This window comes from Melospiza georgiana, chromosome 2 (genome assembly GCF_028018845.1).
Source record: "Melospiza georgiana isolate bMelGeo1 chromosome 2, bMelGeo1.pri, whole genome shotgun sequence".
In the NCBI taxonomy this organism is placed as follows: Eukaryota; Metazoa; Chordata; class Aves; order Passeriformes; family Passerellidae; genus Melospiza; species Melospiza georgiana.
The window spans coordinates 23,446,938-23,472,921 of NC_080431.1; the positions used below are offsets into that span (position 1 = coordinate 23,446,938).

General features: G+C 39.4%; 1 protein-coding gene across 1 annotated transcript in view; it reads right to left on the reverse strand.

The window, feature by feature from the left end:
* Positions 1-261: 261 nt before the first annotated feature.
* Positions 262-25,984, reverse strand: part of TMEM131 (transmembrane protein 131) — a 93,622-nt gene continuing 67,899 nt past the window's right edge. Inside the window, 21 exon segments of the mRNA XM_058045443.1 lie at positions 262-1,001; positions 1,003-1,275; positions 4,624-4,787; positions 6,019-6,116; positions 7,201-7,297; positions 7,404-7,525; positions 8,154-8,328; positions 8,996-9,154; positions 9,300-9,424; positions 10,650-10,777; positions 11,959-12,134; positions 15,256-15,851; positions 16,444-16,602; positions 18,529-18,714; positions 19,786-19,972; positions 21,058-21,200; positions 22,473-22,624; positions 23,559-23,625; positions 24,006-24,115; positions 24,206-24,344; positions 25,826-25,943. Of these exon segments, the coding sequence (XP_057901426.1) occupies positions 921-1,001; positions 1,003-1,275; positions 4,624-4,787; positions 6,019-6,116; positions 7,201-7,297; positions 7,404-7,525; positions 8,154-8,328; positions 8,996-9,154; positions 9,300-9,424; positions 10,650-10,777; positions 11,959-12,134; positions 15,256-15,851; positions 16,444-16,602; positions 18,529-18,714; positions 19,786-19,972; positions 21,058-21,200; positions 22,473-22,624; positions 23,559-23,625; positions 24,006-24,115; positions 24,206-24,344; positions 25,826-25,943 (3,455 nt within the window). The 3' untranslated portion in view covers positions 262-920.

Genomic DNA, 25,984 nt, shown 5'->3' on the forward strand with positions numbered 1-25,984 from the left:
ACTCAAGAATGTAGACACTTTTCCAACTTTTTGCTATCCAGTGAATTTTCAAGTGGGTTGCACTGCATAACCCTGAAAACAGTTTCTATTCCCTGCTCCAATACAAACCCACGCTGCTGAGAAGCCAGGTTTCATCTGCAGTGAAGTTTCTGGTAACACAGGCTCTGTGTGCAGTAGATTTTGGCACAAAGACTGTGCCAAGTGGAGTCATGAACACACAAGTGCAGAAAATACAAGGGGAACAGAACTACAGCAGACAAATCTTGAAAAAAGCGTATTTATTTTAAAGTACAACCCAAAGTTGTATCTGTAAGAAATGCACATGGTATCTTGTTTCTTGCACAAGTCTTGGCTGTGTGCATTTCACTTCAACTTAAAAATGCATTCAGGTTTACAAATGTACAAACAGCATAAAGTGTATTACAGTCTCAACAGAATGCTCTTACATTCAGCCACTTTGCTCTTAAGGTTTTGTGTTGGTTTTGTTGGTATTTTTTGTTGATTTTTTTTCCTTTTTTACATTCTTACAACCTGTGTTAACAAAGACAGCCTTATTTTAAAAAAATACTCTGCATTTTAGCACAAAGTGCCTTTTGATTTTAAATTAGAACTTGGAGGATAACACTGGAAAAAATTTAAAAACCCAAACTTTTCATGAAAGTATTGCATGCCAGGATCATTTTAGAGTTCAAATTGTTTCCTAAATAAAGATGGCAGATGGTAAAATATGAAACCAGTGAAACTGTTCATATTTACAGGCTATAGCTGTAGTTGGGATTTGTGACCACACCCAGACATTTCCAAGCTTATCTGCAATCTCACACTACCATACTGCAGGACAGACTTTGAAAAGGAGTAAGTGATGAAAGCATGACTGATGGGGAGTGGGGCTGGGGAAGCAACGGCCTGAAAACGACGTTTCAAAAATTTGCATTCAGAATTGAGTCACGACCTGGGTAAGAGTTCTTTCTTTTTGCTTTAGTTTTCATGAGGATAGTGTGAATTTGACCAGGGATCTGAACTTCTTCTTCCAATCGTTGGGCTCCAAATTCTCCAAGGATTGTAGGTCTGTCCCATGTCTTCAGCAGGATTGGCAACGGCGGCGGCAGCGGGCGGCGGCGGAGCAGCGGCGGAGTTCTCACTGCCCATGAGATCAATGCCTGACAAGGCGTTTGTTGGAGTGGTGAAGGGAAGGCCACTGTTGAGATTACTTGACCAAATGGAACTGCTGAATGGAGTGGTGGACCACAGGCCACTGGGGTTGCCCAGGATTGACTGCAGTAAAGACAGAGCAAGGAAAGGGGCGGTTTGGTAAGCCTCAATTTCCACCTTCCAGCCCCCCAAAAGAAAAGTATCTGAGCAGCACCATCAAGAAGCCTGCTCTGGAACCCCTTCCATCCTCACTGCAACACAGAGCTCTGAGCTGCCTTCACTAGAGCTTGCCCAGAGGAGCCACACTGCTGCTGCAGCTGAGTGCTCTGGGAGCTGCACAGGCTGCAGGGCGCAGTCACGTTGCAGCTGTCGAGCTGTTTTCATTGCAGTGAGACATCCCCATACCAGAGCTAATTTAAGCACTAGGAGTGTTCACCACACAAGGGCCAGAACACTTATGCTTAAACAAACTAGTTAGAATGAGGTAGATAAACATGGTTCAAGACTCAAAAAATTTAAGAAAAAATCAAGTTGCAATGAAAGTTAACAGCAAAGTCCCTTTTTCATCTTTTCTGCTGTTTGCAGATTTATCAGCCTGTAGTCAGACCTTGTCTGTTTTGGATGAATCTACTCGTGTTCAGTCCCACTGTACCTACTCCATATTCTCAGTATGTGCTTTTTCCCCACCCAGAATTTCTCCAGATGAAGGGAGAGGGGACAGGAGAACTGGCCAATTATCACTGAATTCCATAAAGTCTGTCCTGGCTCCAAGACATTTGGAAGTCTCTGACAAATGGTCATGGTGCAGATGCAAAGTTCCAGCACATCACAAATGCATCTGAGATATACAGGACAGGTACAGCAAGCCTAGAGAATATATGCAGGAACACAGGCCCAGGTTCTCTCAACTGTATTTTACTAAAGCCCAAACAGTAGCACACAGCAAGCAGAGGAACATGACCTGTGGTGATGTGGTGGAAAGTGATACCAGGAAGCAGCCAAAGATGGAGATGAGAAAGGTTAGCATAACTTACTGCTAATATTAGCACAGAACCTGCTACATGTAGGCTTCTGGCACTACATAACCCAGTGTCAACAGATTTAATGTACATAAGCTGTAAATTCAATTTGCAAATATACTGGAAACTTGATACACCCAAAAGGCAGCAGACTTGTTGAGTAAGTGCTGTTAGGTACAAGCATCCTTATGTTTGGATTTAGTGGCTGGAGATAGGGCACCCCTTCCCAAGATCTCTGCCCTTGGATAACACACACTAAAGGTTAATCAGTATCAGTGTACCCTGAATCTGAAAATTTAAACAAAAATCCCTTTAGAAAGGAAAACAAAGTAGAATCTGAAAATTTCTCCCTTTTAGGTTTTTATTCTCTGCTCTGGAATGAAGAAGACAGGCTCAGTCTAATCATACCTGAAGCTGGCTGGATGCTAACACACCACCAAATTTGCTATACCAAGAGCTGGACAGGAGTTCTGAGCACTTCTTGTGGGCTAACCAGGCCAATGACACCAGAACTCTACGATGCCACTGAGAAACTGGGCCAGACCAGGTCACAGTGTATTACTGTCACATAAATAAAGGGTTATATTTAAGCTACGCCAGCATTTAGACTACTAAGCCTACAGCATGAAACACTTGCTCTGCTGCTCAGAACCTACCCTAACACACTAAAAGTCCACCCTATTTCCTGCTGCAGGCAAGAGGCAGGAACTATTTGCTCCTACTGTCCCAAAAGTGTTTGGGAGATCATGATAGAAAGGTTTTCTCATAAATCAGAAGCAACCAGGAAAGGAGCAGCAGAGAAAAGCACCTGCTATGCCCTTTCAAGGTTGGTGGAAGGAGGTACAAAGTGGCTGGCAGGCAGAACTACACACAGAGAAACACAGGAATGGGGAGTAGGAGAATGTGGTTGGAAAGAAACCTGGGAAGGAGTACCAGCAAGGCAGCCAGGCTGAGGGGAAAAGCACAGAAGCAGAGTTGTTGTGCATACAAGGAGAAAGCAAGAGGAGTAAGGAAGGAGAACAACCAAAATCAACTCTCCAGAAACCTTCCTAGAAAAAGGGTAACACAGGAGCCACTGCCTAAGTGCTGTTTGCAACAATGGCTTTGGCTCTCGTCCCAGAACAGAGGAAGGGGCAGGGCCCTGGCCTGGTACCTGCTCTCTTATCAGGCACCTAGAGCAAGGAGGCTCAGTAACAGGAAAAGCCAAGCTTTCCTGTTCTGGCTTGCCATACCTACTTGAAAATACTCCTATAATTTATAGCAGCCTTGAGTATTTCAGCCAGTTTGCTGCTTGCTTCTTGTTTATTATGTGATCTTCTCCTTGAGTAAACTCCTAAAATATCTCCTCCCAAATCAAAGTACTTAAATGGAGTACCTGACACTTCTTCTATATCATTTGTCAGGCTTCCTTCTTGATGCTTCTTGAAGCAGACTTCTAAATATTTTTCAAAAGCAGCTGGGAAATATGAGTTGAGAGCTAGAGAGCTTGTTATGGTTGTCCTCAAGCTCTCCCTCTACCAAATGCTGAGAAACCTGCCCTCCATGTGGCCAAAATCCAAACATCTTTCCTTACATAGTTTCAGTGAGGTTCCAGCTCTGCCTGTAGCCACATGACAAGGATGGGATCTGCAAGCCTGTGTCCATAAGAAGCTGTGTGACCTTCTTTGGCTTCCCCTGTCCCTGCCTTCCCCCACTCCATCTGAGCTGCTCCCAGGTGAAGTAAACATTGCCTCTTACTCACTACAAAAACATTTTCAGAAGTCAACATGAAGAAGGATTTCAGCTGGCAGTGAAGACAGCTGTTGCAGCATAAGTTCTAGTCTGACACAAGGATGACAGTGCAGCACTACAATCAGTAAAGTTGGGGTTTTTCTCCTTTTGCTATACTCAAAATCTTCATCAAAATAAGTAGTCAGTTTAAAGACTTCACTTTGTCTTCAGTCCTTTAGTGTTTTTTCCTAAACTGAAAAGAATATATTTAAGGTCTTTTAGATAGTTTTTTCTGGGACCTTTTGTTAATTTACAAACAGGTGCAATACTGCATTCAAAAAGCAGAAGCAAAGTGTGGAAGTTATCATATTGCCTATTTTGCAACTGTCCATCAAACCTGAAGTAACATATGCAGTGTCCAGCCATGGCAGAGGAGCAAACCTGAAGGATGTGGGAGCAGAATACACTTTTGTAAGTGCTGCAAGGTGCTCTTGTGACAGATATTTTTATGGGAAGCAGTGTCCATGGATTCATCATTTGCAAGTGAGGAGACTAATAATTCTTTGTCCAACAGCCATATCAACTTAAATACACCAAGATGAATATATGTAAATTCCTTCTTCTTTTATTCTTCAGTTAATTTCTTTTAATCCCCAATTCCTCTGGATTAAATTATATGTCACATACAGAACAGGCTTGTAACAGTAATAAACCATTGTATTTGGATGGACTGAGTACTTACTGCAGTTGTATGAGTTGGGGAACTTGAGCTTGTTGGCCAGGAGGGTACAGAATCTGTAGCTGAAGGATCCCAGATGGATGATGGAACATTATTGAATTCATTCCAGTTTCTCTGAACATCCTGCCCATAAGCAGATCGAGCTAAACCAAGCTTGCTAAAAACCTCTAAAAATAAAATGAAGTTAAAATAAGTACATTACTCTCCCTCTTTTTCAAAGAACAATACTTTTCACCATTATTTCCCATATTTTTCTAGCAGGTCCTGCTGCAGTGATATTAGAATGCAATACAAATATCATCTCATGTGACCAGCATCAGACAGGGACACAAAATTTGTCATTGCTATAGTGGGAAAAGAGCTGAACCCTTGCTGTGAGTAATTCAGTGCAGCCTAAGCACAGCAGCAGCACTCAGAGTCCTGGCAGTTCTCTGTGACTGCAGGGCTGCTTTGCCTTGTAGCACTCCCTTCCCAGGTGACTCCTGGGAAGAGGCAGCACTGGGAGTGCCCCAGCCCTGACTCCATCTCTGCTATGAGAAGGAAAAGGGAGCACCAGCAGTCATGGCTTGCCTGCTTCTCACACACAGAACTGATCCCAGGCCTTTTACTGGTGCCCGCAGAGCCACAGGTGCCAAGTGTTGCTGATGAAGAAAGAACCCCACAGCAGCAGCAGCTGCCATTGTTTGCATTCCCAGCAGACAACAAGCTGTGGCAGTAAATAGCATTTTATCAGTAGACACTGATGCCACATCCAAAGTTTACTTTGCTTATCATCTTTTCAGCCACCTCAAAACACAGCACACGTGCCCAAGTACACAGAGCAACCACACCCTGCAATCTCAATGCCTGGCCACCTCCATTACACTTGTGGAAATGTACCCAAATACTTAAGTACATTAATTAATTAATTGCTGGGTTTAGTATGCACCAGTTCATTGTGCAGCTAGATAAAAATACTGCAGGAAAACGCAAGAGAAAAGCAATATGAGGGCTGGGCCACTGCCTCACTTAACAGAGCCATGGTTTTAAGTATATGTTAATGCTCAGGAAACCATAGGCCTATTGGCACATTTGTGGGACCTACAGTAAAGTTTTGGCGGAGGGATGGAGAGGAAGAAGACTAAGGAAATAACCCCCAAAACCCAGAAATTTTACTGCAGCAGAGAAACTCCAAACAAACCCAAGCATTCTCAGTCCACGAAACACTCTGTGAGATTTCACGAACTTTCTCTGAAGTGAAACTCAGAATATAACACCAAATTTTTAAGAAATGTTCCTACATAGTCTTCCCTTTTAGGAGTGAGGATGGAAACACTGTATTTAGACTAGTGGAATGAAGGCACAACATTTCTCTACCTGTATTTGAATATAGAAAAATATTTGAACAGGAGAACTCACCTCCAGTTAAGTTAAAAGAGTGCCCAAATGCAGAGAAGGAGTTGAGAGGTGTGAAATCAGGACTGCTGGGATTGCTGATAGGACTCCACAAACCCGAACTACATTTTATGGAGGAACAGGAAGGTAATACACAGCTCATTAACACAGTACTATTGACAATATGAACTTACTGATCTATATACAAAAGTATGTGTGTAAATATATTTAACTATTATATTTATATATATCTATATAAAATATATAGTTAAACATAATAAATATTTAATGGTGATCAAGAGTTAGGAAATCGGTTTGGTTTTGTTTTAACAATAGATTTTGGTGATATACATTTTCCTGTGTATACACCCATCTTGGAGTAACACAATAATACAGACAGTGCTCTTTAATCTGTAGAATGAGTATCAAACAAACATGAGAGTAGCTCTTTTGATCAGTTGTTCAGAAAACTCAGGGAGCCCAAGTTTTTTTTTCTCAAGCAGATAAAATTTACAGTGACTTGGAAGGGATACAAATACACCCATGAACAAGCTTCTTAAAAGCAACAGCTGAGTTAACTGAAACCAGTGCTAAACATCCACCAAAACAAACAAAACTCCAATGCACAAACCACACTCAAAGTAATTCCTTTACATATGGAAACTTGAATTCAAATCTCTTTCCTACTCCAGAAAGGTTAAAGGTTACTGCTTTTCACAACTAACTGCCAAAATGTCAGAAGAGACATGTGCCTCAGAGAATGTGACTGAGTGCAGCTCTGCCCTGCTCCTCCTGAAAGCACAAAGCTCACTGACAGTTCTGGTCTCTATGTTAAAGCAGAAGTGAAAGGCTTTGCTGCACAGCAAGGTACTCTGCCTGTCACCCTTCAAATGACCTTGGTACACACTCCTCAGCACTGAGAGAGCCAAGCTGATTTCTCATTGTGTGGATGCCCAAGAACAGAATGTTGAGTTACTTGGAATGAGGAGGAAAAAGCTCCCATCACATCCAGAACATCTTTCTACTTTTAAGTCACTTGCAACTCCTAAACTTTTCTGCAAGGTGAGAGATGATGTGCCTAGACTTTAAAAATAGTTTAAAAAAAGCCTAACCAGAATGAATTATGTCAGTCCCTTCAAAATATCATTAATACTCAATCTTCTTTTCTAGTGGTCCAGGTATTTGCCTAGAGAGTACAAAAATTACCTGTCAGAGCCATCACTGTCAACAACTGTGTGGGAAATGCTGATATTGCTGGAAACATCTGTCTTGCTTGGAGAAACCTTTGGTAAACCACTGCCACCTGTGAGAATATATATGTAAAAAATGAGTAAAATAAACCTCAGCAAAATAACAGATTATTCAGGAAATATTTGGAATTATTAAGAACTTCAAACTGGTTCTAGTACCTGGACTTTTGTCGTAACCTGCAGCTACAGCAGCAAAAGTGGGGTTTCCATTCCTGCCTGGAAGAGAAGCTGCCTTTGCCAGCTTATGTTTGGTACCATTAGGCTGCTTGTTTTTTGTTTCACTAAAATGAGAAAGAAACAAACAAAAAAGAGGGCATAAAAGAGTAAGGTTTTGGACTTCAGCAGTTTGATTTAAAAAGCAGCAATTTAAGCTAGCATTCAAGAAAATGTTTATAACACCTGAAAAGTTTCATGTAATTCAGGGGAATTGCAGTGGAATCATATTGTTAATCCTGAGGTGGTTAGGAGAGCAGCAGCTGCTCCTAGTATGGGTCAGGGGCTAGGGTCTACTATGTGGTAAGAATGTGCTTGGTGTGCCATTGAGAGTTAGATGTTTTCTTGTAGGTAGAGGCTCAGCAGGAGCACAAAGACACAGGCTTGGAGTATCGCTACTGCTACCTCTAGGATGGTTAGTAAGAAGAGAACTAGTAGAGTTAGCAGTGAAACTGCTGGTATTGTGGAAAATAGGGCTGTTGTGGCTGTAGAGATGAGTTGGATCATAAACTAGAGAACAAATTTTTCCAATTTACAATGTTTCACTGCAAGGCAAGATATGCACAGTGGCGTATCTGCAGAAAAGCAGTTTCCATGGGAAGAGGAAATGGGGAATAGGGAGATGCCCTCTGTGAAGCACAGCTCCACAAGCGCTCAGTGCCTGGGAAATCAGTAGGAGGCAGGATGTGGACTCACTTGCTGCAGCTGCTGTTGACAATGCTGCTGTAAGTGCCTCCCCGTGGCCCGAAAGCAAAGGGTGTAGCAGGAGGAGGGGGGGATGGAGAGGCGGGCGTTGGAGAGGGCTGCCGCTGCTTCAGGAAGGCGTCTGCGTTCAGGGTTTGCAGAGACAGCTTGTACAGGTTGTCTGTGGCTATAAAGAGAAACACAAAACATCTTCCTGTAGGATTTACACTACAGCAAAGGCTTCTCAAACTTCTGCTATCCCTTCTGGTCAAATGGAGGAATCATGAGAAAGGCTGTTTGCTCCCAGTGATGGAAGCAGCAGCTCCTTCTCTGTGTTCACCTATGGTTATTTAAGTCCGCTGTTTATTTTCAGAGAGACTGATTTGCAACACAAACAGCCAGGAGGAGGTGAGTTGGTTCCCACACAAGGGATTTACAATGCAACCACAAAAATTGTAACAAGTGTCCCAATAACCATTGCATTAAGGTGTTTTCAGTGTTCCCTCTCAAGGAAAAATAATCTAATTAGTTCCAAATTTGGCTGGAGCAGATCTGACCAAGCAAAACCTCATCTACTGTAGAAAATACTTTTTTTGAGCAGTAATTATAATTTTCTCAATTTCTCCAGCAGCTTCTGAATCCTGTTCATCACCGGAGAGCTGTAGAATGACCTATGTTCTGCCCACGCCATTGTCAAACCTCCCAAATCATAACAGATGCTACCAATATGGGGCCTATAGCAGAAAAATGGAGCTGCAGTGAAAAGGAGACAGGAAGATCTATAAACAGATCAAGTCTATCTACAGATATTAATTGCAGAACACTCATTCTGCCATTGTCTGGTGATTACTTACAGCTGCCAGCTTTGTGGAGAGGCACAGAGTCCCACTCTGGTGGTGGAGAATCCTTTTCCCCTTCTGAGCTGCTGGTGTTTCCTAGCTCCTGTGCAGAACCACTGGGGAGAAATTTTGCTAATACTGATGGCCTGTTCTCCATTAACTTACTGCTTGGACCTATTAAAACAAAAGAAAACAAGTGTGTGGATAATAAACTGGGTAGCTTTCTTCTCACACCAGACTTAGAATTAAGCACTCAAGAGGGGTTACAGACAATGATATAAAACTCTTGAGGTATTTAGAAAAATCAGCTTCACATTACCTCTTGTTTTGGGGAGGTTTCTTGATTTAGAGCTACTTGACAAAAGGTGTGGTGTGGAGATCTTGGATGGAAAGGTTTTGCGCTGCTTGTTTTCCAGTGGGGGAGTATACGACAATTCCAAGGGACTAAAAGAAAACAGAAATTATTTTATTTCAAAGCTCTGAAGTACTGAAAAGCACTTTTATACACACACACACATATATGACCCACACTGCTCCACATGCTGTATTAGGCTCACTCACGCTCCAGAAGCAGCTTTCACCCTGGAGCTCCAGCATCACAAAATCCATTTGATTGTACAGAGGCAAGAAGAAATGGCAGCTGCCCAGTTTCTACTCTATCCCTACACACCCCTGTCAGATCCCATGCTCCTAATACACTATTAACCTCAATACATAGGATTGGTTTTTTAATCAATAATATAAATCTACTTAAATGTACCACCAAATTCAATTGGCTGTATATTGCTCTTTTTCTCCAGGTATTTGATTCTGTCCCTCAAACCTTCTAGGGAGGAACTATTTTCCCTGTTTCTTGCAGAAGAATTCCAAGCCAGCTGTCATTGTGGCCTTTGAAAACTGTCACACATAATGAACTTGTGAGTTATAAGATAAAGCAAAGTACATAATAGTAAGAATAAATAAGGAGTAGACTTTGCCAGGCAATGTTTTCAGAAATATTTTGAAGAACATTAATTTCTTCTAACTGTAAACTCAGTCTACTATTAATTACAGTAGGAAAAACACAGTTGATATACCATACCCTCATTTGGTAAAGTTTACTCTTGTGGCACTTGGATACCAATCTGATTTCACAACACTATTTTGGAATGAACTAGCTATAGTAAGACTAAGATTCTTCATGTTTCCCCCTATCTGTGCTCTGCAATCAACCACATGCCAGTAAGGGAGTGGCAGTGGCAGCAGCCTCCTTTAAGAAAGCATCCAAGACTGACCTTACTCTATGACATGAAAAAGGAAACTGAGGCTGCAGTTTCCCAAGGGCAGCTAAAGGCACTCACGTTAATGCTGGCTCAGTGTGCTGCCCCTAGAATCATTAACCTCACTTTTTGTATGCAATACCTGTTATAAAAACCTTAACATTGCTTTGCCTGCCTTTCATTGCTGGATTTAGCTCTCACTTATGTGCTGTGTTTCCATTAAGTAATTTATTATTTACAAGCTTCAGATGCTCCCTGACATCAGGAAGGAAGAGGAAGATGTTTAAAGGTACCTGTTGTTGGCATTTGCCAAACTGGCAGCTACAACAGTCAAATACAGATATTTTTATCAACCCATCTTCCCTTTATACACGATACTTTCCCTACTAGACAGCCTTCATTATGCTTACCTGGTTTTCACATCTACAGGGATTTCTTTCTTGATACTTGTAAGCACTTTTTTGGTTTTCTGTTTTACTGGGACTATTTCATTTTCAGGTTTTTCTGCTGTAACTTTTCCCTTTTGTTTCTCAGGTTCCTACAAAAGATAAAATGACACATTAATAATCATGAAAAGCAAAGTCCCTCTTGCATCATAACAAAGAGGGCAGAGGAAAGAATGCTGTTGGAAAACATTAAAATTTTTGGAGTATTAAAAGTATTTTTTCATAACTTAATGAGTTTGCCTATAAAATATAGTTTCTATTTTTTCTATTTAGAGAAGCAGAAATAGAAATATCAAATTAATGAGCTTCAAGGAGATCTGATGTTTGCAAATACACAGCTCCCCTGGCCACGGCCTACGGGTCTATTTAATATGATGCTATCTCTGTACTGAGACCTTTACTGCATCTCCTGCACGCAGTCCAGGCCACCTAAAACACACTCTTCAACAAAGCAAATAATATGAGAAACTTCACCATTACATTTATTATTTTCTTTAATCACACTTCTAAGACTGCCTAAATACAAGTATAGTCTCAAATAGCCATCCTGAAAATATCAACAGTAACTTTCAAGTGACAACTTACTAAACTGTAACCTTTAAAATATATCCCATGGATTTGTTTTCATCCCCACAGCTATAATCCTTGTCTTTTACAAAGTTCAAATTTAAGATATTAAAATTTAGGATTGGTTTTCTTCCCTTTGGCATTGCCTCTTCTTTGTCAGAGTTTCCTTTAGGACAAAATATCTATGACAATCCAACCACTACACAAACTGTAGACATTAGTTTATTACCTTGGAGCATGTGAGCTGAATAAGTTAAGCAAAGCTAGGGGTATTGTATAAGGTAATTAAGTTAACTATGTGCTGACAAGTTACCACCATTGATCTGAGCCTTTCTAACTGGCAAAAGGCATGATTCAGCCTTAATTGCTGAATGAAATTAGCATCCACACTTTGGCATTTTATTCTGCAAATAGAAGAGGCCAGGAGATAATCACCACAATGCTGCTGACAGCTGCTGGCTAATTCATGCCACAGTCACCTGGGCATTTTTAGTCCTGAGACTACAGGACTTAAGCTTGTTCTCTGCACTCAGAGGTGCAGATTTGATACAGTGAAGGCAAGAATAGGGAAATGTTCTTTTTAATTACCATTCTTCCTTTATTAGGTATTATATGAGGATGGTGTGGGGGAGAGACACCGTGTTCCTACTCCAGTGGGTGACACACAGGGCCATACAAGGGCCTCCTTTTCTCAGCAGTGCCATACCTCTTTGAGAAGTGGCTCTGTATCTGGGTTGGAGGTTTCTGTTGTGGTTGAAGAACTGTCATCATCTGCCAAGGAATCCTTCAGCTCATCCTCCTGTTGCTTTCCTTTCCCTCTTCTGTCCTTTTCTTCCCGCTTCTTCTGTGGCTTAGCCTTGCGCTGAATCGTTTTCCCTTTTCCTAGAAAGATAAGGATGCTTCAGATGCTCAGCAGCAGTGCTCAGAGACAGGAGAGTTCCCTTCATCTCAGAGGCTGCCCCACATGATTAAGCCTCTGAAGTTTGTTGCCTGTTATGACACACCAACCACTTTTGCTCCTGTGCACCAAATGTGAGCAAGAGAAGAACCCTAATGACCACCACATTTATGCTCCTGAGCTGTGTCCCTATTGCCTCTCCGTGGATGTGGGCACGTGGTTGCCTATAATTCCTTTCTGCTCTGTTCCTGGCATTCCTTTTAAACACCATAGAATCCAATTTGACAGTTTAACCACATAACATTAGATTTAAGCATAAATTTCTGAGGATGGCAAAAGCTCTATCATCCAAACAAATGAAGAACAGAAATGATCAGCATGATTGTCAGTTGGAAAAAAACAAACAAAACACAAAGCAACTTGAAATAAGACTAGTGTGGATGAGAAAAATCACTAACAGTATTTGTCTAGCAAAGAGGTAAAAAACCCAAATGACCAAAACCTGAAAATCTCACACCCAAGTATACTTTCTCCTCCTAACATATTTTATTCCTTCAGAGTGGACTATTTTCAATACAAAGCAACTGTGCATGTGTGTGCAGTCTTCATGAGCTTACCACTGCCTACTGCTGTACTCTCACAGGATTTGAGCTTTCACAACAGTCTTATGTCTTACGAGCTATAGTATGTGCCTTTACTCATAGGATCCTTCTTGAGATACTGCTCTTCAAAATAAGCACTCTCATTTATGAGCCACACAGTGCCTGCATACAGCCTCCTGGATGGATTTAACTGTTCACTCAGATAAAGACTCAAGGAACCTGCGATCAATAGCTGGATTCTGCCCCTTTTGGAATTTATAGTAGCTCAAGCTAGAATTGAAACTGGAAGCACCCTGACAGCTGTTATATATCATTTGGCAAAATGGTTAAATTTGTACCAAACCAGAAATTTGCCTTCAGTATTTTGGCAAATACCAGATACATATCCTTCAAACTTTGTTTTTTAAGACATAAGTATCAGTGTTTCCAGTATCTAGGACAACAAAAATATTAGAGATAAAAATATTCTTTTTAGCTTGAATGCAAATAGATATGTAAATACAAGTAGATCTTCCCAGGAACATTTTTTCAAGGTTGGCTTCCAGCATATTGGGGGCATTTTGGCTGGGCCTCAGAAGGTCTCATTCCAAAATCTGCTTGAAATGTAGCCTACATTTAGCAGTGCTAAACAGTTTAATGTTCATAATTAGAAAATCTATGTAAAATGCTATCATGACATTAAAATGCAACATAAAGCAGCTGTATCACAAAAATATAACACAGCCTCCACTGCAGTCTGCTAGGATCCAAGTTTTAGGAAGCTGAAACAGAAGACTGTATAAGACAGCAATTCTGCACAGGGTCTTATGACAGACAGTTTTGGTCCAGAAGCTGCTGCTTCTGCAAAAGTTTGTGATTAGCTCTAAATACTTATCTAAAGACAAATACCCATGTCTGTATGTAGGTGCAGATACATTACAGAACTCCCCCTATGGTTTTATGTTTTTACATTTTAAAGAGGACAAATGGGAGTAGACACACTACATTATCTGGAATGGGAATAAGCTTATGAATTCAAACTTGGTGATCTCCACATACTGCATGCAGCTGCATCACAAAAAGCTCTCAAGAGCAAGAGCTGCTTCCTTCTTAAGGGGAGCTAGAAATGGAAGATGCACTCTGAAGTGCTTTCAGGCATTCAGTACATGGATTGGACCAGTCCACTGCACACCCATGCTGTATGTTCATATTGTAACCCTTGAGAATGTTGCATCCTCACTACCAGACACTTTGCTTTCCAGAGCTCCTGCATTGCACTGTTTGCCATTATGGACACCATCCATGAAACCTGCCTAACATCACATCACCTCCTGGAGTCCTATTTAGCCTTTATGGAATGAATATCTGACAAACTGATGGCAGTTCTCTTAATTCTCCCAACCATCTATCACTGAAAACTAAAAACATAACAGCCCAGAAACAGAGTAGTATAGTTCAGTGTGACACTAAAACCTCTCACCATTTCAGTCTCCACTTTGAAAGTCCAAATACATCCTAACATTCACTCTGAACTAATTAAAAACTTTCTACTCATTACCAGCCAACAGAGTGAAGCCTTTGTCTTTGGTGAGGCACAATCTTACAGATGTTGCAGTATTTATATGCCTTCTCATGACTAATTTTCTTAACTTTATCTCTAATAAGCAACACAGTGCCATTTCTGTACAAGTGTTGGTAGCAAAAAATGAAAAACTGTTTAGAAATAAACACATTAACACTAAATGATGACAACTCTGGGATGCAATTGAAATTGCTAATGCAAAAATCATAATTAGAAATCCTATTTCAAGAAGTGTTCATAAAAAGGCAATAACTGACATAACTTCAAATGTCTAAACATATCTAATGTATGAAATTCAATTCATTATTTTAAGTACTACACAACTGGAAACACAGACAAACAAGTCCAACTCAACTCTAGCCTCATCCAAAAATGAATGTAATGTATAGACACAGGTGCCTTATATTAATTTGCTGACCACCTGACATCAAGGATTTTCTACAACTACAAGTCTGGACATGAAGAATTCCATTCCCAAACAATACCACAGGGGCTATTTACCCATCTCTCCCTCTCTTCCCCTCCTCCCTTTCTCCCTGCCTCACTTTTCATAATACACTAGGACAATTTCCTTTTCCCTTCCTCAACCCTGAGCTCCAAGCCCACATGATGGAGGTAGGAGGGACAGAGCCAACCCAAAGGTAAAGGAGTAGCACCAAAAAGCATTTTTCTTTTTCAGAGAATCAGGTGTCTAGATATTCACACCTGCTTTCATCAAAACATGCCACCATTTTTACAGGAAGAATGACAAGCCAGCACTGCACAGTGAACTTCACTGCCATAAGGTAACAGAAGTGTTCAAGACACAGGCACACAGCACAGGCAGGGAGCCACAGAGAAGCACTCCCTTCCCACACCAGGAAAACAAGACCTTTACAATTGTTTAAATCTTGTCCTGTAGTTTACACAGGGAGTCATCCCATTAAAACAGAATTGTATTACCTTTGTTTTTTGCTAGTGGAGATGGGGGCTGTTCTGTAAACACATCAGGGGAAGGGGATTCTGGGTGGTCAAAGTCTTTTTCCATAGTTTCTATGAGCCCAGTGAGATCTGAATCCTCCGAGCTGTGCCTCCTGCTGCTGGCACACTCGCCCTGAGGCGCGCTGAGGAGCGGGAGCTGCGGCAAAGCACTTTCAGTCTGCTGCTCTTGCTGCTGGGGCCCGGCTGCTGGGGGCTGCTGGAGGGGCTGCTCTGCCAAGGCCGGTGCCTGCTGCTGCATCAGCTGCTGGTTCTGCCTTGTCCCCTTGGCTCTTTTGCCCGCGGCATGAGTCTGAGCTGTGGCACCTGAATCCAAGGTAAAGGGGCCCGTTCTGTTTACTGACTGCATGGAAGCTGCTTGTGCTGAAGTCCTGTTAGGTATACTTGAATTGGTTTTGGATTTGATGTTTTCAACATCAGGTGCATTTCTATTGCTGTGAAGGTGTGCTGTTGCATTGCATTGCTTATGATTCCCTGCACCGGATCGCGAAGACGAACTGCCTGCTCCATAAATTCCTCTGGACGAACTGTGATTAGAATCCGATCCAAGTGTATTCAAGCTGGAAGAGTAACACATGTTTAAACATACTTTACACTGTTTCCATTCTTCACCAAGAAAAGAGAATCACTGTATCCAAAAGAAGCCTTGAACTAATACTATTCTTGGCATATAACCAGCAAAAATGCCTAAAACTGGTTTGGCTAGTCAGTTAGCTTTACCATTTTCCATCCACTCGCCTGCTGTACACAGAAACAAAACCACAGCAAAATGAATGTTGATATATATGATGGAGGGAACACTGAAAGGAGATGATCTTGACTTAAGACACCTAAGGTAGGAACTTCTGGCCTGCAATTTCTTTGCAGTCTATACAGTTCATTTTTGAGAATATTAACAGGAAACTTGGAAGGGTTTGGTTTTTGATGGATTAATTTTTTTCCTTCCCTTTTTTTCCCCCAAAAGAAGAATATTCCTCACAATCACAAAGTTCATCTTTTCATCCAAGCCATCTTTTTACAAGCAACTGTGGGGATATCTTTTATTCATTCACCTGTTCTACAGAGCAGTATTACTTTCTAACTGACCTGGTAACGAAAGAAGCAAAGAAATAAATGGCAAAAGCACCATAAGAAGCCCAAACATTTACTTACTTTCCATCAGATGAAATTCCAACTATTCTCCTGAGATCAAGTGGCCTTCCCATATCAAAGGGAGGATTTGAGGCCTCAAAGGACAAGCGTCTTCTAAATGGCTCCCAAATTCCTTGAGCTTCTAGATAGGCTGTTCCAATTACCAAGAGAAAGAGTACACTGCAGAGAAGAAAGGTATTTAAGGATTTATTTCTTAGTTTTGAGCATTTCAAAACTAATGACTAATCACACAGTACAAAAAGTTTGTATCCTGTACTGAAAATACTAAAAAATTTATCCAAATCACAATTTTTTTTCTGATAGAAACATAACATACACAAGACTGGCATGATAAGCAAATCACCAGCACTGAGAATGGGAGCTAGATGCAAGCCTGACATGTAGTTGCCAAGTGCATTAATCCAAAAGAAAAAAAGATCGACTTCAAAACCTGGAGCCACAAGCATGTAACTATTCAAAGTAACAGTGATTTAGGGAAGGCAAAAATAAACATCACCTTATCAAGTTAAAAAACATGGACTATATAAACTCCTAGTGTTCACTGCTAGAAATTAAGGACAGCTTTGCAGTGACATGGAAGAGTTATTTTAGTGGCAACTAGCAAACACATACACGATGGCATCCTAAAAGTTAAAGGCAGTTTATGCACAGGAATTTTAGAATATTATAAAATATATTAGGACTCTTGTCTAGTTTGCTGCTAAGAAGGATTTTTGTATTTTTAGGAAAAAGACATAGTAAGGAAGAGATTAGTATTCTCTCTACTTTGTAAAGTCTAATTAACAAATACAGCACATATAAAATTATCCAAGCAAACTACACTTATGAGCTGACAAACATTACTCTGTCAAAGTATTAAAACCAAACTAAAATTAAATTAAAACCAAATTCAGCCTATACAATTCTAGCACATTTACAGAAGAAAACCACATAAGTACTCACTCAGCACTTTTAAGTAATGCAGTGTTAGTGATGACACAAAATTTCCTAAGTAACAGAAATTTTCCTCTTACTTTGGAAAATGCAGTTTCCTCACTAAACACTGCATTACTTAGCAAAGTGCTGAAGAGTCAAAAAAGAAAATGAAGTGGGTTGTAACTTTATCTTCTCTATTTTTTTGTCAATCCCTACAATGAAAGACAGCCTAAATGAACATTCACAAAATGGAAGAGCCAGTAACTTACTGTGGGGAAAAAAAAGGAATATGACATGTATGTGATAATGCTTTGGATTTGCAGCATACAGAAAGACCACTTTCTGCACAGGCATCTACAGCACCAATACATTTCACACTAAGATATAAAAACTCCTACTGATAAGTTTCCATGCTAGGGTTTTCTCTGCACAAAAGCAGTGGGGTAAAGTGTTTCACATCCAAGAGCTGAGCAGGGACACAAGGTTTATAACTCTTGATTTCAAATAAAGATAGGTACAGGTTAGACTGTGAAAATGATGGCATTTTCAACTCATATTTCAACAAAGTATAATTAGCACATGTCTGTTTGCTGAGGAAAAACGTGCATTAATATCCTACTATGTAACCTGTGAGTGTGCAGTGTTGCAAACAATGTCCTTCAGGTTCTCAGAAATGCCATTATTAGTATCACCAGTTGTCTGTCACATTACAAATGGCAGCAAAGTTAAATTCATCCAAGGCATCTGCTAAGCTTATTACAGTCACTGCCTTATATCTCTCTAAAGCACAATACTCCAGAGAAGGATGCTTCCATTTCGACAGGAATTCACTGCTATCAGTGCTTTAATACCTAAATATGTCTCAAGTTTGGCTTACTTATCAAAACCCCTACAGATTATCAGGGCTAAGAGGAGTACATATGTCACCCAAGGAAATAGGTTCAAACAAGAAGTGTATTATTTTGTCCTTGGTTTGAAAGTCAGTTCTCCTTTGCCTTAAACAGTTCACACTAAATCTATAGGAGTGTTTATGAATTTGATCTCCTTTTACCCTATTTTAGTGTACCACAATTAGAGCATGTGCTGAATACCCATGTGTTTCTGTGTAACCCATATTGGAGCAGTGGCAGCTCGTGCCCATACATCAGTAAGAACAAACACACACACAACCTCATTATTCCTGAGATGATTATGTACAGTGCCAGTTCCCAGTTGGGCCTGGGCAGTGCTTCAGCACATGTTGCCAACATGTGATATGGAAGCGATGCATTCAAGATAAATACAAATTCAGAGCCTCCCGCAGTGATGAATTTTAATTCACGTATAACTCTGGAAGCAGTGAAATCTGGTGTAAACCTGGAAACAACATAAAGCACATCAGAACTTTTCATAGGAACAGCACAAAAGTTTTGAGGCAATTTTTACAACTCATAAATTATAAACTAAAAAACCTGTAATTCAGCTCCATTGATGAGCCTAAAAATACTTGTGTACCTTTCAAATACCCCAAGATGTGTTTGACTATGTTCATTAACACCTATGCTTAACACATCTGATTCTAGATTACTCCTGAGGTGCCATATGAAGTTATAATACCTGACAATAAAGTTTTACCACACCTGTTAATAAAAGCTATGAATGCAGTCAAAATGTAACAGCAGGTCTTAGTAAGTAATGGAGCCAACTACTGTGTGAGCTATAAATTTTTTAAACACTTCACCTCTGAGTCACAAATCTGACTTTTCAAAAACACTCTATCACCATTATATCACAGTCTCATCACAAACTAAGATTGTGCAGAAATACTAGTGAAATATTATTCCACTGCAGCAATATTTCATATATCCACTTGCAGACCAGAAGAAACTTCTGAACTTTTTAGATACCATTTTATGAATAATTAACTTTACAACAAAACACTGTTAAAAGATCAGTGTTTGGTGCAGAGACTTTTTACAATTGAAAATGACAGCACTACACAATCATTGTCATTAAGGCAAGAGAAGAAATATTCAAGACTAAAATGCTGTGCATTACAATTAAAATCCTTGGACTGAAGGCTCCCTTCTACATACTGCAATGCACCAAATCCATATGTAGGTCTAGGTCCCATGTGGATTCACAAGTTAAATGAGGGAAATTTATATAACCTCAGATAATAACATCATTCCAACACAGCAAGTTATACTTAATGGACAGTAATAGAAGTAATACTAGTCAGTCACAAAAACATGGTGAAATGAAAAATCAAATAGTGTTTACAAGAAGAGAAAAAAAAAGTCATAGTTGTATAACACTGCATAAAACCCATATACACTCAAAACTTCAGAAAAATGCCCTCAGAATTTAACCAAGAAAGTTTTCCTCTGAAACAAAATTAAAATTCCAAATGTAACGCTGCATTTAGATGTAAGAAAAACCACTTACAATATGACAATGTCTTTAGAGGCATTGGCACTTAGTGCAAATTCCTGACAGTTAACTACTTTAAATCCATATCCTTCACATGTGTAGCCACTGATTTCCATTGTTTTCACATTAATCTGCAGCTGCCCTGTATTTTCCACTTTAAATGTTCTTCTGAGTGTGAAATTCGGTTCTTTATATTTCATTTCTAGAAACAAACAGCGGTGGTTAGTGTTATGCTAAGCAGATATCCTTCACTATATTCATATTTTACAGCAGAAGAGAGCCTAGCAAGGTCCATGGAAATTAACTTGTAGGAACATATCTCTGCAGCCAGATTCCCATCACTGTCAAGGTAGGGCACTTGTACAATTCCAGAGCCCTCTAACTCATCACAGAAAAAACACAAACCCCCAAACCTCTGACAGCACTGCTGCCCCACAAAGAAATCACCCCAGCTGCAAAGCTCTTTGATGTTCTGCCTAATGTTGTGGTATTCTGTGAACAGTCCCAGCAAGAGAAGAATTAAAATGGGGTTTTTTGTTTCTTTTTGCTGTGTCTTACAAAAAAAATACATGGCTTAACTACATATATCTTATTAGCAAAAAAAATCCCTAACCACAGCAGGCAAAGGGCAATGACTAAGCTTTACTTCAGGTTCTCTTACTCATGCCTCACAAAAAGCAGAATAATCTCAGATAATAATTAACATGGCACTTAGAAATGTCTGGAAAACTGCAAAGTAGCAAAGCAGATTTTAAAACCAGATATAACTAAAACTCTTTTACCAGTTTCTTAGGTAATATAGGTACTCTTAGCTCTCCTCTCAGAAGCAAGCCTGAGGCTACAGAGCAGAAACCTCTCTCTGATCTCAGAGTAAAATCTGGCTGGGATTTAATTTTCCTCAAGGAACATGCCCAACCATTTTTTCCCAATGGTTATGTGCCTAAAGATTATGAAGGTATGAAGAAAAGAAGTACACAGGAAGGTATTCTCATGATCCAATTTGTATTGAATTTAGATTTTGCTAGTAAATACACAAAGGTCTTTACCTCCTCTGTCTTGAATTTAAGTGGACAAACAGCTTCTGTTTTATTTCCTAGTTCTCACGTTAAAACCAAAACCATAATATATTTTGTATTCTGCCTAAATGAAGTAGCAATTTTAATGTATTTAAATGAGTTAAATTTCTAGGTCACTAGAAAAGGGAAAAAATATTTCTACTCATGTCAAGTTTTACAAATAAAATACAACTTCTTTTCTGTTCAGCATATTAGCTCAAGAAGTACTCACTTTCTGAACAGTCTTTTAATAATGCTTCTGTGATTTTAAAGCGTAAAGAACTTCCTGGACCAGGAGGTTTGCCTGCAACCTTCAAGCTCTCAGTTGTTCCTTGTCCTTGTACCATTATGGCATCTACTACAGTCAAATTATTTCTGTGGAAAAAGAAAATGGGTGAGGGGAAACATTCATTAAAGCTTCTCCATAGACTATGAGTCTATATCCCAAATCTGGAGAACAAATATCCTATTCAAATAGCTGCTCCACAGCTAGTTCCCCACATTATGGAAGTAAACAGCAGGGGTCTCAGATGTAGTGTTTGCAAGACAAAACCCTATGAAATTACAACATAACATACAAATACAAACCCCAGTGAAATACTAGTTAAAATCTCTATCTCTTAGTAAGGCATCATATCTGACACAAAAGTGAACTCAATGCTCTTTATTAGAAAGACTGAACTTGCACTGTAGCTTTATCTTGCAACGGGCATCTCTAACCAGAGACCCTTCTTTGAAGACAGTGTAGAGTGTATTTCAGAAATGAAGTATCCATGTGTTGATGGGTGAGAGGCTGAACATGACCCAGCAATGAGCACTCACAGCCCAGAAAGCCAATCACACCCTGGGCTGCATCCAAAGCAGTGTGGGCAGCAGGGTGAGAAAGGGGATTCTGCCCCCCTGTTCTCTGGTGAGACCCCACCAGGGGTGCTGTGTCCAGCTCTGGGGTCCCAGCACAGGAAGGACATGGACCTGTTGGAACAAGTCCAGACAAGAGGCACCAGGATGATCAGAGGGATGGAGCACTTCTGCTATGAGGAGAGGCTGAGAGAACTGGCATTATTCAGCCTGGAGAAGAGAAAGTTTCCTGGTGACCACACAGGAACTCCTGTACTTAAAGGGAGCCTGTGAGAAAGATGGGGACAACCTTTTTTAATAGGCCCTGTAGTGACAAGAAAAGGAGTGATGGTTTTAAAACTAAAACGGTAGATTCAGATTAGATATAGGGGGAAAAACTTTTTACAGTGAGGGTACTGAAACACTGGAACAGATTGCCCAGAGAGGTTGTAGATGCCTCATCTCTGGAAACATTCAAGATCAGACAGACCTTTGAGAGACCTGAAAATGTGCCTGGTATTGCAGGGGGGATTGGGTTAATGTCTTTCAAAGGTCCCTTCCAAACCAAGCCCTTATGTGATTCTGTGGTAAGTATAACAGTGGCTTATATATTTACATCACTGACTATATATGAATACAGTTAAAATACTCTAAGACATGTCACAACTACATTAAACCTCTCTGCAGATACATAGGATTCTACAATTATTCTTGTAAAAGCAATAGTTTCTTGTCAGCTGATTGCAAGTATGATACATATAAACAGAAAACCAGAGAAAAACTCACACTTATTTCTGAAATATCTCTTACCTGATTACAATCAATGATGAAACAGTTTTATTAAGAGCTGGAGTGAACTTTACTTTGACAGACTTTCTCTCACCAGGTTTTAATATTAGACTTAAAATGGAATGACGAGCCAAGCCCTTTGTAAGTCCCACAGTGGTCTGTAGTGGTTGGACCTTAAGGAAGGCGGGGGGAGCAAACAAAGCAAGGCTTTAAAAAATAGGACATTTTTACATGTATTTGATAGAAATGGTATTATTTTAGCTAGAAAAATGGTCTTGTTCTAAAAAAGGATACTACTCTATGACATAGTCTGTTTTTTTTTTAACCAGAAACTCTGATAGCACAAGAATTTCCCTACTTATTAGTAAACTGCTTGCGTTAATGGAGAAGCAGAACAATACAACAAAACAGAACTGAGCTAAACTTCACCCATGTAGATTCATAAAGTTCTAGTGGAAGAAAAAGATCAGAAGTTCTTACAATATATATTTTGAACACTAAATTAGTATCAAACCATTATGAAATATTTTTTCTCCTCAGAATTTTCAATTGTTAAGCAAACAAAATAGAAGAACTACTCAATGAAGTCTATTTTGGAGAAGTTTGCCATTTGTCTTAAGACACTGAATAAGCATCAAATGGTAATCTAAAACAGACTGCAAATGGAGGGGAAAAGTCAGATAAAAAAGGTAGTGCTTAGGTTGTGGGTGGCATGTTCTATATGACAATGCACACACTTAAAAGTAGACCACAATACTCAAAACACTTAAAAGAATCAACAAAGCAATGGAATAATCAATTCTTTGCTCGTTGCTCATTTTAGAACTAGTAATCACTATGCTGAAGAAAATAATCCTGCCAGAAATAGAAAATGCAGTTTTCCTGTAACTTCCACAGTTGTATTATAATGTAAGCATATAGAAAAAGTGACACTTTATTAGTTACATTTGAAGGAATATTTCTTTTCCAGATTTCCTGATATCCAACAGATATTATATTTACATTAGATTTTCCACACTAATACCTGAAGACATGTCTGACTGAACTCATATTAAAACAATAACAAATCTGAATTTAAAATTACCAAGAATATATTGAAATACTTACACAATTTCTGAAGACCTGGAACTCTAGAGTCCTCTGATTGAAATTAGCTGGCTTACTCAAATTAAACCTGAAATGAAATTGCAATTTTTTCTTTCTCACAGATCAGGGAAGGTAATGACATACTTGCATTTATGGATTTTAGCACAAATCAAGTATCTATGGTAGCCCAACATGCATCTGAAAGCATCACTTGATTTTATTTTTTCTTATTTCCCCCCTGTTGTACGTCAAGTTAAGGAAGAAATGTAATCACATTTCAGCTCAGTAAAAAATACAGATGTGTGTTCAATGGCAATAGATTCAGCTCTCAACTGGTCTAATGATTCAAATTCTAGAGGTGGCCAATATGAATTACCAACACAACTGCCATATAATGCATTCATTCCTTGTAAAATGAATTTTCTCTGCCCAGTGAGTACACCCCAAGGGTTGCACAACAACACTTACCGTTCCAACAGCTTATCAACAAAAGTGGATGGGTTAGAATACAGAGCTACTGGAAGAAACTGAACATACACAGGAGCATCAGCTGGATTTTCTAGAAAAATTTCTTCTTCCTATTCAGAAAGAATTTTAAATAAGTTTACATTACCATTAATGCAATTAGAAATAGCTGTTTAAATGATACCATCACTAAAATAACTTACTGATGAGCTGTTTGTGTTGGTAAGAGGGAAGTTTAGATGGCGTGGTGAACTAAGGATGGAGGGCCAGGACATTTCTGCTGTAATTTTCAACCTAACATTCTTCTGAAGATCTGTGTCCACTTCAAATACAGCATTCAGTCTGGAGAAACAGTGATAAAACTCACTTTTATGTTTTGCAGAAACAAATATCACTGAGATTCAGATCAGTAAGAAAAATAGCCCAAAAAATCAATTTGATGATTTGCAAAGGTACAAACAGTAGAAAGGAAAAGCTCCAATATAGCATCTACAATCCAGAAAATTAATTTTGCCTGCATAGGTACAGCAAATCAGAACATCTACTCTAAATGCAATGGATGCACAGACTGTATGCCTGCACCTCTGTCTAATAAACCTAAAGCAAATCTGAACAAGTCATACTTGGTGCTAGCTGTTACTTCCATCAGTGAATGAAGTTCTTTGCTATTAAACAACCTCCACAATAGACTTGGGTTCCCTGCTCCCACAAGTTCTCCAGCATGATTTGAAACTAAACTAAAAGTACTGAGCTCTCCAGTCAGCAAAAGAAACAAAATACTAGGCTTCAAACCCAGAGAAATATTTTGGAGAAATTCCAAATGTCCAAGTCACAATACCTCTCTTTTCAGTTCTCTTTCCCTTCCCTGAATGTTCCTTTGCACAGCTGGGTAACTTTAAATCTCTTTAAAAGTAATAAATACTTTGAAATATAATAAATAATATTAAATCATTGTATATTCAAGTTAGAACTACTCCTTATTCAGAACTAATCTTTAGCATTCTCCTTTACTGCTCTCTTCCTGAAGGTAATAGAACATTCTTGGAAGTTACTGGTGCAGCGAAATAGAGGATTCTGTTTAGATCAGATTTTCTCAGAATATCACCATTATAACACAGAAGTGATAAGGGAGGAATGCTTTTGTTATTCTATTTAGTTGCATACAGACATTTTGTTTCTTCACATCCCTTTTTTGAAAGGGTAATCTGGATGCTATCAACACAAAAGACACACACACTCTTGCTGTTTATGTTAACTCGTGTCCCTTTGACATTAAATCAACTTTACGTATGAGAAGGCAGATATTTAAAAGGTATGTAGCAGTCTACAGAGTTAAACTTTTCTAAATATTAATTAGCAACCATTAATCTTTCTCAAGGTAAAATAGCAGAAAATTTTGTAATTCACTGAAATGCAAAAATCCTGGTATGGTAATGACAGAAAACCTTATGAAATCTTAAAAGGGATATTGAGGATATTACTTTAAAACTGTTTAAGCAGGGATACTGAACAACCAGTATAATCTGGTTTTGGAAATTTTTGCAGAGTAGACACTGCCTTGATGTTACAATCTTGTAAAGAACCCCAGCAATTCAGTGAACAGTAACTGTCAATGTTTTCTTTAATTTGGGGAAAATTATTACTGTTTTCTAACTTTTTAAATGCTCTCTTTAAAGATTTTGCAGAGAAGGCCAAGCAATTCCTTTCTGGCACCTTCTCAAAGAGCACAGCAATATTAAGAAGCCTTTTATTCTATAAGAGCACACATATCACAGAATTAATACTGACAAGGCCTGAGCAAACAACAGGAATATAACACTTACCTATGGCTTGAGTTCTCTTTTATTTCTGTCCATTCTTTGAATAAATTCTCATGCAAATCCCAGTCAGAATCCCATGCATCTTCTTGCATTGCTATGCTGTGCTGAACTTTAGATTCCGCTGTAGGAAATAATGTGGTTTTATAAATCTTCAAGTAAAAT